The sequence below is a fragment of the Salminus brasiliensis genome, chromosome 5 (genome assembly GCF_030463535.1).
Source record: "Salminus brasiliensis chromosome 5, fSalBra1.hap2, whole genome shotgun sequence".
In the NCBI taxonomy this organism is placed as follows: Eukaryota; Metazoa; Chordata; class Actinopteri; order Characiformes; family Bryconidae; genus Salminus; species Salminus brasiliensis.
The window spans coordinates 12,914,505-12,929,114 of record NC_132882.1 but is presented as its reverse complement, the minus strand read 5'-3'; the positions used below and the strand labels follow the sequence as shown (position 1 = coordinate 12,929,114).

The following is a 14,610-nucleotide window of genomic DNA, read 5'->3' as shown; positions in this document are numbered from 1 at the left end:
GCCTGCTAGTGTATCCTTAGTCACATTTCAAGCATCAATTTGGGGAATCAAGTATCAAACCTCATTTCTCACAGCAATGTTCCATCATTCAGTGTACAGCAGTCTCATAACAGTAGAGGCTGTTACAGCAGCAAAAGAAGAGAAACTTTCTATTAATACCCTTGATTTCAGAAACAAAACACTGGATGGACAGGTGTCTATAAACATTTGGACATATAATAGCAACAGCAGCTGTGAGGTAAACTTCAGCACACTTAAAATTGAAGAATTGATGCAGTATTGCAAAACAAAATATATCACAATACTTCGATAAATCAATATTTTCTTACACTACTTTTCATTGATCTGATGCTTATTTTGCTCACAGTCTGTAAATGGTAACACGGCACTCTTAAAAAAAAGGTGCTACAAAGGGTTCTTGGAGCAATGTCAAAAAGGTGCTACTTATGTAAAAAAACAGCATCAACAGCCATAAGATTCAACAACTTTAACACTCTCAAAAAATGAAGTGATGCCACAAAAGAACCATTTGAGTTCCTTAAAGAACCATTTGTAAAAGAGATTGGTGTCTATTAGTCCTACTAAACACAACAGCACTACACACACATACACATACACCAAAGTATGTCATGGTGGTATGATGGTGATGGTGATGTATTGATATATAATTGATATTGATATGTTTGATAGGGAGGTACTATTACACTTGGGAGTTTGATGGCGTGGTCTATCGCTGTTGCTGTTTTTGGCCTGAGATTGAATTTGCCTTTTTTTAAAATATAAAAGTGGCTCTTTATGGAACCCAAAATGTTTTTTTTTCTGTGGCACCACTTATTTTTTTAAAGTGTTAAAGTTAATCATATAGCTGTTGATGCTATTTTTGAACATAAGTAGTTCTACTTTGACCCTTTGTTGCCCTTTGTTATTTTTGAGAGTGCCGTGCTACCATTTACAGGCTGTAAGCAAATTAGCAATGAAAAGTAGTGCTGTAAGGAAATACAGATATATAACAGTACTGTTTTATTATGCTTTGTAATACTGTATCAATTCTCAAACACACTATTGCTGTTTCATTAATAGTTAATATGCAGAGATTGGTGTTAAACAGTGTTTCATCTAATGTGTTTAAACCACGACCGCTAGATAGCAGTGTTGTACTGTGTCTTCAGATCCCACTGTTCATGCAAATGATCATGTTTTTTATACTATGAATTTTGATCAATTTGATCAAATAAAAAGTAATGTATCACCTTGCTTACGATATCACAAAATATCACATCATATTAACCCATAACCCCGGTTATCGTATCGCTAGGCTCTTACCAATAAACAGCCCACTGAAAAGAGCAAAAGAAAGCCAGTCTGGTCACAGAGATGATCATTTATTGAAGGAGAGAGGAATCTCAGCAGCGGTCAACACGCAAAGACCCTCACCTCTCCAACCCCTTTCACCCCACAGCAAGTGCGGACACTTTTCGGGAGTACCGGACACAGATTACAGGTCAAACCGTGTGTGAACAGCTGAACACACTCAGCTAGACTCACAAGTGCAGTGTGGTGAGTATTCTGTCCTTCTGTGGTTGAAACAAGGCTCTGTGTGTGAATGGGTCTCAGAGACGCAGAGATATAATACATCCCTCAATGCAGCCAGGAGTGATACAGGTGTCCCATACGTGAGTAAAGGTTTTAACAGAGATGGACAAAAAGAGAATATGTGTGACTATAAGGCAGAAGACAGGTGTGGAATTCAGACTCTAACATGTACCCCATTAATTACATGAGAGTTTCCATACCATCTCTTTCAAGAGGTAGACGATGTAACTGTGATCAGACAACAGCACATTTTATATGGGCATGCGCAATGTCTCTTTTTTTTGGAGGGGGGGTGGGGGTGGGGGCAGAACTGATTTACTGTGTGCAGTACAACACTGCATCACAAGAGGACACTATGCAACAATATGATGGTCAATAATTTTGTGCTACTCGTTGCACGCCGCAATGATAGAGATGATTGACTGGGCCATGTTTGCATAATCCCTAGACATTCAATGGATATGTTTGCATAAAGACACTACAAAAGATATTATAAGCATATTAAGGCATATGGAGTATTAAATAAGGAAGGATGCTTGAATGTAGCGAAGTCACCAGAAACAGTCCTATACTTCCAGTGAAGTTCTTTCTCCATGCGCTTGCCTTCAGCAGAGTTTTCTCTCCATCATAGCTAGTCCTCACTTCTCTCTGCAAGATGCGTGTTTTACTTTTTTCTTCATATTGAAAGTAGGTCAGAGAACAGAAGTGCAGAAGCAGGCAGTGGTCAGAAGAAGCCCGCTCGTTGAGCGCTGGTCTAGCTGAGCTCACCACAGCACCGGACAGTCCAGATTACTGAAGCCCGGATCTTTCCGTAAGTCCCAATAGCTGTTGTTGCTGACCCAGGTGTCGTCTTTAGATTTCCTGTAAGCAACAGAGATTTGATTAAGCGCTGTTTCTGAGAAAACCATGAAAAGAAGTGTTTAGCTTTGTGTAAGTTAGCGCTAAATGACAGCAGTTCTATCTGAGACAGTCACTCAGATAGAACTTGCTTCCTCACACACCCAGCATGTAGTGTATATCACCAAGAAGTCCAAGAAGACTAGACTAATAAATACTGACAGTCAAAACCTTTTTCTCTGTTGATGTTTCAATGCTGATCCCTGATACACACCAAAAAGTTCTTAGGCAACCGCTGGAAAGACATCTAGAAGTTTTTCCTCAATGTTCTGTACATCATGTTCTAGCCTTGATGACCATCACACATTCAAGAGTGGGATTTATTTAGGAGGAAAACTGATATATCCTAATATATATTCTCAAAATTAGCAAATTTTATGGGGTCCAGCATTGACATTTAAACATGCCATCACTTGATGGTAGGGCAAAACCTTTAAAGGGACATGAACAGCTGAATTTCCAGTGGATGTGCACTCTAGAGAAGCTAACTGACTAGGATTTCTCTATAGTGATGGTGATAGGAACCAGGGGTGGTGATGTCCATTTTACTTGCTATCCAAAACAACCAGTGTACCTACATATGTTTTCTGAGCCTCATATCTTCTGTTTGATAGACCAAATAACTAGTCAGCAGATTAATTAGGTAGATTAATGCCATTTTGAGATCATCTGCATTGGGCCATGCCTGTGCTTACAATGCCAATAGCCCTGTCAGCCTGGCTGTTGTGGAGCGATGTTACTGTAATTTGTAATACGGTAATAAGGTAAATGTTCTCATTTACCATCGTTTTTTCTAAATGTTTACACGTTTCTCACATTGAAAATGACAGCAAATCCAAACCACTTAGTGGCTAGCAATAAATATACAGCATTACTGAATCAATTCATTAATTAATACAACATACAAGAGGCAGTGCAGACAATGACAGTGCTAAACAATTGGCCACTTAAATTGCTGATGTAGCTTGTATGAATACTATCACGTTTGGACTGTACTGCCATCTGTTCGCAGGTTCCTGATCAGTACTGCAGTCTCTCTAATCTACTTCCTTTACAGGCCGTACATCAGTCTATTCAAGCTGCTAAACGCATCATCATTTTCTCCTTTATTTTCTCTCCCCTATGTGCTGAGCTGCCCTCTGCTGTCTGCTTGCTGCTGATACGAGTCCATTTATTGGACCCTATCATGCTATATCATGTGTTCTGTGGAATGCTGGCGCTCCACCCAGTACTTTTGGGATGAGTTGGGGTGGTGAAAATCCAACATCCTGACCTCACTAATGCTCTTGTCTTAATCTAATCTTCCCAGCAATGCTCCGAAGTCTAGTAGAAAGCTATCTCTGGACAGTAGAAACAGTTAGTCCAACAAAAGCAGGTTAAACTATTTTTAAAACCCTTGATTTCAGAAAAAGCAATGAATGAAGTGGCCTAATATTTTTGTCCATATAGTGCATCTATTAAGAAAAAAATAAGTAAATCTAGTAGGTGTATGAAACTCCTGGGCCTCACCACTGCAGACTTTTTATTCTTTATCTTATGAGTTCTTTGTGAAGCACTTTGTGTGCAGAGTTTTAGCAGCATGAGGAAAACATTACATCACTAAACTCTGCAGAAATGTGGCCCTCTGGCGCTGGAGCCCCACATTCCTGCTTTATGGAAAACCAGAGTCAGTCTGTAAATAACAGTCTTTCAGAGGTAGGTAATGAGATTTGTTCATACTGGAAGAACCGCGGCTGATGTGCCATGTTGTTCTCCTCAAGGACTTTGCGTCGGTCTCTCTGTAGCTGTTCAATCCTCTGCTTCTGTGTTTCTGCTGCCTCTACATTCCCCTCCTCCAGTAACCTAAACACACACACACACACAATGTTACAAAACATGGCATCATCCTTTCGCCCTTGCATAACACAAGACTGATGTAGTGATGTCATCTTTTGGCTGCCTGCAGGTCATGTCTGAATCCACTGGCTGCGACAACTGTCAAGAAAGAGACTCCACTGCCACCTTAACAAGATTTCTGGAAGAGACAACTGCCTTCAGTGTCCAAAGGACACATGCTTCTTCAAGTTTTACAACTACAGTATTAAACGTGAAGTGTATGAAATGTCCAGTGGGGTAGTGGTGTCTGGATCGGTGTGTATACTCTGCTTCATAATATTCCCAACTCAGTATATTCTATAATAAAGTATATTAAGGGATCTTAAGTAGTCCAATATTTAGGATCATTTTGTGGGAGACTTTGTTTGTAGTGTGTAGACACTGTCAGGGTGTTTCTGGTCTGATGAGAATAAAACCATTTTGGCAGAACTGCACATCACCTGGCTTATACCCTCCCTACAGCGAAACATGGTGGTGGCAGCATCATGAGGGGGTGATTCAGCAGCAGGGACAGGGAGACTGGTGACAACTGGTGATGTATGGATGAATGCAGCGTAAATGACTTGAAGCATACAGCCAAGAAAACACTGCAATGGCCTTGGGGTAAGTCTCTATGTGGCCTTGCCAAAGCCCACACTTAAACCCTACTGGACATCTGTGTAGAGACCTGAAGATGGCGGTTCACAGACTTTCGCCATCCACTGTAACAGAGCTTACATCTACCATTATGGGATAGACTGCCTAAATCCAGGTGTGGGCTTGTAAGCTTGTATACACATCCAAGACAAACTGCAGCTGTAATTGCTGCAAAACAAGATGCTACAAATCTCTTATAACTTTACAAACAAATTTTAGTTTGTTTTCACAGGAGATTATGCATAGATTGATAGTCAAAATTGCATCCATTCAAATTAAAAAGTGTGTATTAAGCAAAAGCTGAATCCACTTGTATCCACCTGCACAGCCTGTAGCTCTCAGCCCTTATTAACCCTGCAGTTATAAGGAGTGTTGCAGCACCATTATTATGGCACCATATATGGCAGCCAAACAGAACAACCCTGTTACATATATCATAATAAAAACAGTCTGTTCAATTTTAGGATAAATAGAAGCATGAAAATATCTTAACATTAATCTCTACAGGATTAGGTTTAGGGTTACATTTAAGGTTTAGGTTAAGGTTTGGGCGAATTTAGGGTTGATTCTAGGTTAAGGGTTAAGGTTAGGGTTAGGGGCAGGGTTACAGTCATTTACATAAACTTAGAGTTCAGCTGCGTTTAATACATATTCAGATGAATGTTAGTTGAATGTCAGGTGCGTGTCTACGAGGCATCTGTAATAGACCATCCAGGTAAAGTGATACAGATAAAGGATTAAACAAGCCAGGTTATTTGTAAGTGGGTCCTCTCTGAAGTTTGTGGATGCTGTAAATCTGTGTAAATGCACCACTACACTACCAAAGCATCAGTTGAACAGTGCTGTGATGACGTAACTACTGATTCGTCCTTCTGAGTACAGTCAACAGCACGGCAGTCAATAGCATCTCAAATGTAACTGCTCATTTACTGTAAAAATGGGTTTAAAAGAGAAAGAATTCAGAAAGTGCATTATTCTATATGAACATCATTATTACAATGTCTCCTAAACTACAGCTCTGCAGCTCTGGTTCATGCATGTAAAGCTCTTAGAGCCGTAGACTGAATGAGATGCCATTGGCACTAAAATGCTCAAATAGCTCTTGATTACTGATGAGCTGCATCCGGCATAAGTGTATTTCGCATTCAGGCACAGCGCTGATGCTCAGATTTCCTTCTTCTCCAAGGTTTGGTTTGTTCATTATGCACGCCACTGCAGGAAATTCTCTTCAATCCAGTCAACATATCTCACATGTCTGAGGTTGTATTGCTCAACCTATTTATTTCTACTTGTTTTAAGGAATTCTTGTGCATTTTTCTTATTTTATTGGCAGATATTTTTTGTAACAAGCAAACGTAAAAGTCAGAGGAATGAGAGAATTGAACTAGAACTGTTTGAATAAAGTCAAAAACATCTAGAACTGAACAATATCACAATATGTTTAGGATGAGAAATATTAAACATTATTGGAAGTGAATTTATTTGAGATTCACTAATATTCAGTAATATTCAATTCAGTAATATTCAGTCACTTTATTCACTGCAGGTTGAAGAGATTTAGCTGTAATGTGTCAATGTGTCAATGTATTCATAATAATTATGATTATATTAAGTTATACTACACCATGATTATTGTGATTATCATATTATGATATTATGATTATGTTGCACACCTGAGCAGTACAACAGTCTTGATGATTCGGTGACTTATATCAATAATTTATTAATAGTTCAGATCAGAGGAGGATGGGTCGTGTCCTCCTAGTGAGTCTTGGTTGCTCCCAAGGTTTCTTCCTCCTGCTCTGAGGGAGTCTTTCCTTGCCACTTAGGTTTTAATGTCTTCTTATGTTGTTGATTTCTTGTCTTTTTACTGATGACTGATTCTGTAAAGCTGCTTTGTGAGAACACACGTTGTAAAAAGAGCAATACAAATCAATTTGATTTAATTTGATATGACCATAAGGTTAAAATCATGTACCTAGGCCTTGCTCCTAGGCTTCACTCTCCTCTGTAATATGCTGATATACTCTTGACACTCATGTCAGCTTCCTTTATATACAACAACTTAAATATGCACAATATACGTAAACAGACATAGAAGTAGTGCTTTACCTCTGATCGAGTCGTAATCTGGTGTCTGTGGGCGGCAGTAGTTGTTTGGTCTTCAGGTCCAGTTCATTCAGCTCAAGAGCAAACTTAGTGAAGCCGTAGTACTGCTCGTAGTCCTGGGGCATCGGATCTACAGAAAGTAAATAATTTTTTAGACAGCCAATTACCCAACCCACTCGTTAGTACTCTCCCTCTATCACAGTTAATGCCTCTGACAATGGGTGAGGACTGACACATGCGCAACCAGCCAACGGCTCTTTTCAAACTGCCACAAATGCAGCACCCACCCAGTTCCCAACTCTGAAGCACTGGCCCATGCTGGCCAGCATCACACTGAAGCCATCTACCCAGCTCTGTGGTAAAGAGCAAGGTAAGCTGTGCTCTCTTGGGCTATGGCTGCTGATGGCAGGCAGCATGACCTGAGATTCGAACCAGCAATTTTCGGGTCATAGTGACAGTGCAGTGGTCCACTGGAGCCCCTATGTTACTTGTATTTTATCTGATACATATCTTAAACATCACGGTTTAGCTACAGTCTAAGACTAACGATTTTGGGATAGATTTTGAGGTTGGTATTGTTGGATAACATTTTTTGGGGCCTTACAAGCAGTGCTAGCCTAGCCACAGACTACTAATTACAGACAAGTTTAGCACTGGTACTTCTAATACTCTGTCCCCAAAAACCAACCCAGAGCAGTTTGTTAAAGGTTCCTTTCACCTTCAAAATATGTCTTCAGAATGGAGTTTCATGGTGGCTGGAATGCTCCTTTAAGTGCTGACCTAACACTTACACAATGCAGACTATTTCAGGTGGACAGTACAGCATCGACTGCACCACAGCTGTGTCAAGGGCATAGCTGAACAAAAGGTGGAAGAAACTATTACCTGTGTGTGTGTGTGCTTCAAAGAAAGGGGGAGAGAGAGAGAGAGAGAGAGAGGGCTTACTCGTTCTCCAGATGCATGTAGCGGTAGGTGGATTGCCGCAATACATGCCCTCGTGCCACTTCCCAAACAGCTTGTGAATGACTTTCCCTTTATGGTCCGTCACAGCTCCCTCCACTTCGTTCACACTTGAGTTCCAGTACTTTGCCTGCAGTGCACACAGACACACATCAGTACTGCACTGACATCAGACAAGCCCAACCTTGCAAGGAACATGTCTGGGCCCATTCCACACCAGTGCAGTGTCAAATACACAACCCATCAGATAGCCCTAAATAAACCGCTGTATGAAACCACAGAGCAGCTCTCAGGAAGGGGTGCAAATCTCTGACCTAAACATTGTGATTCTATTACAATTCTTCACCAGAACAATTCACCAGGATTCGATCTAATTATCCACTGTCGACTTGAGGAGGATGGGTTCCCTTATTTGAGTCTTGGTTCCTCTCAAGGTTTCTTTTTCTTGCTCTGAGGACGTTTTTCCTTGCCTCGGTTGCCACTTGCTTGCTCACTTGGGGCTCAGGTTACTGTAAAGCTGCATTGTGACGAGGTATGTTGATATTAATAAATCTAAAATGTAACATTATTATATTATTAATATTATTATGTTTATTATTTTTTATTAGGTATTATTAAGATTATTATAGGCTAAATATTGTTTAACACAACTGCAGGGCCTGTAGTGAAATATATTCATTTAAAAACATTACATTATATTATTATTATTATTATTTTTTAAATTATTATTATTATTATTATTATTATTATTATTATTATAGATTGTAACATTCCAAAGTCAGTGAACATGAATGACCCCCTTCAGATCAGCACACCATGCCACCTTGCTACAGCTATAGTGAGTATTCTGGCATTCCAGCAGATGGCACTGTTAAGACAGGAACGAGTCAGTGGACGGAGCTGAAGCGGTAGCTAATGGGTCCTACACCAGAGATGAACTGTAATTAATCACATCCTTCTCCCTCTCTATCACTCTGCCTCTCTCTCTCTCTTCCTCTCAGTCTATTTGTCTCCGCTCTCTGGCAGAGTGACCCATAACTCTTTACAAGTCTTCGGAACACCTCCAGCATCCGAAAGTTGTTCCCCTACACGCTGTACCAGAGAGCACCATTACTGTCATAATGAATGTGGGTGTCTCTGACACACACACACACACACACACAAACACACACACAGCATTAATGAATCAGAGGCTTGCATCAAAGCAGCAGCATGCCCCCACAACACGAAATACTGCGGTAAGAAGCCTGAGGAAATGCATTAACAGATTAAAGAAATATACACAGAGAGCCTTCTAAAAAACCATTGCATAATCTGACATGACATCATAACCTTATAAACTTAAAACTTTATAAGTATCAATGAATGAGACCAATGAAACTAAATCCAGCTGTATTTATATGGCAACATTCATACACACATACACACATGTGTACATACACTTTGTTCAAAATAATAAAAAGTTTTTACATCATTAAATCTTACACAATTACTATTTTTTAAAGCACTTATAGCTGTAATAAATCCATACTCTATACTTTTTAATAATGTGACCCAATGGAAGAAAGTATCGAAAAAAGTGGGCCTAATACAGAACCCTGGGGAACACCATAAAGTATGCCATATTCATTTGAGCCATGCTCAGCTAGGCTAACAATCTTTTCTACCTTTAATATATATATATATATATATAAATAAAATGGCTTTAATGGCGCTTCAGAGGAATATCAGTATGTACTATATCAAACGTTGCACAATCTAAAAGTACAGAAGGACAGAAACCCTGTTTTAATCTGCATTGGCTCAGAGATCATTTACTATATTTAGCAGTGTTGTATCAGTACTGTCACTTGATCTGACTGGAATATTTCATACATTCCTGATTCATCCTACTAAAGAATAGTAAGTTTGAAACTGGTCTAAAACTACTTACAACCGAAGAATCTAGATTGTTTCTTTAGCAGAGACCTGACCACATTTAGAGTATCTGGAAATGCCTATTTCTAAGGATCAGTTAATAATGTCTAAAGCATGAAAAAATTACCTAAAAATAATCTAATTTTCTAGTTAGGACTGGATCGTAAATACAAAGTTAAGAGCTAAGAAATGATCTCAGAGATCTCTGAGGATGCTTTTCAAGAGCAGTCGAGACTCACCTTGATGAAGGTGACTTTACACTGACAGATATCACTGCTGGAGTTCCTGATGGAGATTTCCCCGTAGTGCTCGATCCAGCGCTGCCCACTCAGGATGTTATGAATGCATGATGTCACTTTGTTCCACTCGTAATGGTCTCCCAAACTGTGTGAGAGGAACAGATACTGATACTACACAGATGTTTGTATGCACCAGTAGATGTAAGGCTGTGCATCATAATGCTGAACTTTATGGCTGTATTATGGAAAGTCCAGCCTTTTAACGATCAGAGCCAGAGAACATTTTAACTCAAGGCTCAGCAAGCGTCAGATTTTGAACACTGAACGTAGGTGAGAGACTGAACATTGTCTGTAAATGTTAATATTATTTTATATCATTATATCTGTGCATAATAGTTGGTATACAGATGTCTACTCAGGCTACATATGGATATGCAGTATTCTTACCTCTACAAGTACAGATTTCTGATTCTGATTTTTTTACAGCTCTTTATTACATTTGGTACTTTTTTTAAACGTATTATTCTGTTTGTTGTTTAGTGTATTTATCTCTCCTAGTGCAATGCTTGTGAACAGTCTGTTTGTTTGTTACATGCCATACTTGTGTTGCTCTCACTAAGTAAAATTCCTTGTATGTGTAACATACTTGGCAAAATATTTCTGTATTCTGATTCTGGAAAAAAAAGTTAGCCTAAGATTACTGTAATCAGCTATACAAGTACTGCTGATACCATATTGTTCAACAATGATTAAATCAATGCTACACGTCCAAAAAATTAAAATAAACACATGAAAAACAATAAAATAATACATACCAATGAATATTGCATTTTGTAAGATTAGCCTCAATTGTACACTGAACTTATAACATTCTTTATCCCCAAAACTATTCTAATACTCTTTATCTTTAGCTTTTTTAACATCTGTCCAGGTCTGACGTGTCACACTGGACTGTCTGGTGGCACAGCTATTCAAGGACCTTAAAAACCTTAAAGATTTAAGGAACCCTTACTTCATGTAACAGTTCAAAGGCAATTCACACTCACATCTCTTCTACAAATATGGTTCTTTATGAAAGAGAGCCTCAGGATGTGAAACACATCAGGATGTGAAACAGATACACTATATGTCCAAATGTTTGTGGACACCCCTTGACAATGCATTCAGTTATGTTAAGCTGCACCTATTGCTGACACAGGTGTGCAAATGCACAACACACAGCATGGGCTAGAAGCTAGAGGGGTATAAAGTGCTCCATCCGACACTTTTGGGATGAGTTGGGGAGTTGGGGATGAGGTGAGGATGATGACCTCATTAACAGTCTTGCCACCAAATGCAATCAAATCCTCACAGCAGTGCTCCATCCAACATCCAAGGATCAACTTTTATAATACTCCTGATTTTGAATGAAACAATGAACGAGCAGGTGTCCCAGTACTTTTGTCCATATAGTTTACAAAGTAGAATTCTACACAGCCAAAAAGAGACACCGGGATAAGTGTGTGTGTGTGTGTGTGTGTGTGTGTAAGTGACTCACCCAGGGATAACCACATGAGTGGTGCCAACAGGAACAATCTCCATGGACTTTCCCCAGAACTTGTTTTTCCACCTAACATCTGAAGCCATCAGACAAACATCAGCGTCACATCGAGAACAAAAGGCTGCACACAGTGCTTTGACCCTGCCACAGCAACTTTGCCTAAACAAATCTCCCCATATCTGAGGTTTTACCTTGCCAGAAGATGAAATTCTTAGATTCGGCATGACAGGCAGAGATAGGGGGGTGATGGCTGACCTAGTGAGAGAGAGAGTGAGAGAGAGAGAGAGATGATAGAGCTGTGAGTTACGTAAGTGCATATGTGCACAAACAAACCCACTCACACTGAACAAACAGAAAGAGAGGCTGCATACGTGAGCATCCTCCTACCTGCTCCGCTACAAAGCGGAATCCTTTGTCAGGCCGGTCGCACTCGTACGTCTCCCCCAGCACCGGGTTAAAGGGTTTCCCTCCTGCTCTGTAGTAACTGGAGGCATAGCTCGACACCGCGAATGTCGCAATGTACACCTACACATTCAGAAAAGCATTCGTCATGGGTAAACTCAATCTCCTGGATGAGGAGTTTAACAAACAAGTGTGACGACTAATTAACACGCTAATTAACACTATAGTTTCACAGAAGAAATGCTCGGAAACCACACATGGTCTCAAAATTTCCCCTTTATTTCACAGGTGGAAGTGTGTTCACGTGTTTTTTTTCACATTAGGTCACCTTTCTTCAAATGTGAGAACCACAAGGGATGCAAGTTACACTATATCGGCAGAAGTATTTGGACACCTGCTCGTTCATTGTTTCATTTAAAATCAAGAATGCTTTGTGCTAGATTTTGGAGCACTGTTATGAGGATTTTATTGCATTCAGCAACAAGAGCAATGGTAAGGTCAGGATGTACCAGATGGAGCACCATCACTCCAGAGAACGCCCCGTGGCATTAGGCATGGTGCCAATAGGTTCGTGGCAATACTTCTCTACAGGGACTAGACAAGCTGTGTATGGTGTGTGTGAGCATGTGCACATCTGTGTCAGCAGTGGGTGCAACTTCGAATAGCTGAATGCATTCGTTAGAAGGGATCAAATCAATTCCAATGTATTTGTGAATTTGTGCTTTTTTATGACTGTTGTCACAAGGAGCTTTAGAGAAATCCAGTAGTGAAACAAAAGATACAAACAAAACCTAAAACATAGACACAAAGAAAACTCCTGCTGATCAACCCAAAGGTGAAAACTCCCTTAAAGCTGTGGGAAGACACCCTGAGAGGGGAGGGGATTAAATTGATCTAGAGCTATTGATCACAGTACCACTATGTAAGACTGCTGTTATAACCATGGTAGTGATGGTAAGAATAATGAAAATAATAAAAGATAGTTATTGGAAATTGTAACAGTAAATCATTAAAGTGGTGTCCGCAAACATTTGGACATATAGTGTATATTGTAATGTAGCTCAAATAGAATAACAGAAAGTACTGGAAATGTACTGCTGTGGTCCATGTGCCCATTTAGTCCACATTATGTGAGCTTTGGGTTGAAAAAGGAGCTGATAAAGAAAGAGGCTGTAAAGATGTTGGAAACAGTCATTAAAATGAATCATGATCAGTGCATCCCTACAGAAATCACATGGCTGCGCTCTTGTTATTTTCTTTATCTCGTTGTTATGTTTGCTTCTGCAAAACAGTAGTTCTGTGATTTCAGTGGGAGGTGGAGCTGTACTGAGTGATATGAGTGTATTAACTGAACGGGGTGGTAGTGCAGAGTAACGGGGAGGTAACGGGGTGGTAGTGCAGCGTTAAAACTTCATTATGGACACAGAAGGAAGAGATAGGAAATTTAAACAATGTTAGAGTAGAAGTAAGGCTTCAGGAATGTTCCTCCTCCCAAACATCAGTTAAAAGGCAGAAATAACTGCTTTTGCATTAAACAAGATGGACAATGGAGGACCAGGGCAATTCCCGGGGGGCCGCCTTGTGTGTGGGCTGCTGAGTGAAAAAGAGAGAAACCGTGCCACACTAACAGCATTGTTGCTCCTGATGTAGTCTCATTTAAAATTAATGAAGACCACCTGATACAGCATGTGCTGAGTGAATACTGGCGTGCACATACCCAGACACATTAGTGGCCCACTGTGTTCTCAGTGTGTGACCATTTGTCCAATCAAGAAAATGCCACCATCTAAACGATATAACACAATGACAACAACTGAGAAAAATTAATTGTGAAGACTAGCTAGAAGCTCAGCATTTAACACGATGATCCCCTACAAGCTCACCATGAAGTTGGAAGATCTAGAACTGGACTGGACTGGGACTTACATGGCCAGACCCATAAATGACATCAACACAGTCAGAGTCAGACTGAAATGAAAGGCCTGACTCAAAGACAATACCTATGCTGATATCACATACACTAGATGGACAAAAGTATTAGGACACCTGCTCAATCACTGTTTCTTCTCAAATCAAGGGTATTAAAAAAGAGTTCCTGATTTTGCTGGAGTAACTGTTACTACTATCTCTACTATTCTCTACTCACTCTACATTGCTGAGAAGATCTTTGCATTCAATGACCAGAGCAATAATGAAGACAGCATATAGGATGATCACCACCCCACCTCATGCCTAACTCTCCAACTCATCCCAAAAGTATTGGATGGGGCACCATCAGTCCAGAGAACACAGTTCCACTGCTCCACAGCTCAATGCTGGGGGGCCTTATAGCCCACACCTAGCCCACACCTGACATCAGGCATGGTGCTACAATGTTCATGTTTATCTGCTCCAGAGAGTCCTATTCTTCTGGCAATATGTCTCTACAGGGAGAAAGGGTGT

The 14,610-nt window shown here is 40.1% G+C and overlaps 1 protein-coding gene across 2 annotated transcripts in view; it reads right to left on the bottom strand.

The window, feature by feature from the left end:
* Positions 1-1,366: 1,366 nt before the first annotated feature.
* osbpl3b (oxysterol binding protein-like 3b) overlaps positions 1,367-14,610 on the bottom strand; it is a 78,845-nt gene continuing 65,601 nt past the window's right edge. For both annotated transcript variants that reach the window (XM_072679417.1, XM_072679418.1), the window contains 8 exons: positions 12,154-12,291; positions 11,958-12,021; positions 11,764-11,842; positions 10,227-10,371; positions 8,056-8,200; positions 7,114-7,240; positions 4,210-4,332; positions 1,367-2,454 (listed from right to left, as the gene is read on the bottom strand). In XM_072679417.1, coding sequence (XP_072535518.1) covers positions 2,358-2,454; positions 4,210-4,332; positions 7,114-7,240; positions 8,056-8,200; positions 10,227-10,371; positions 11,764-11,842; positions 11,958-12,021; positions 12,154-12,291 — 918 coding nt within the window. In that variant the 3' untranslated portion in view covers positions 1,367-2,357. The remainder of the gene's footprint in view (positions 2,455-4,209; positions 4,333-7,113; positions 7,241-8,055; positions 8,201-10,226; positions 10,372-11,763; positions 11,843-11,957; positions 12,022-12,153; positions 12,292-14,610) is intronic.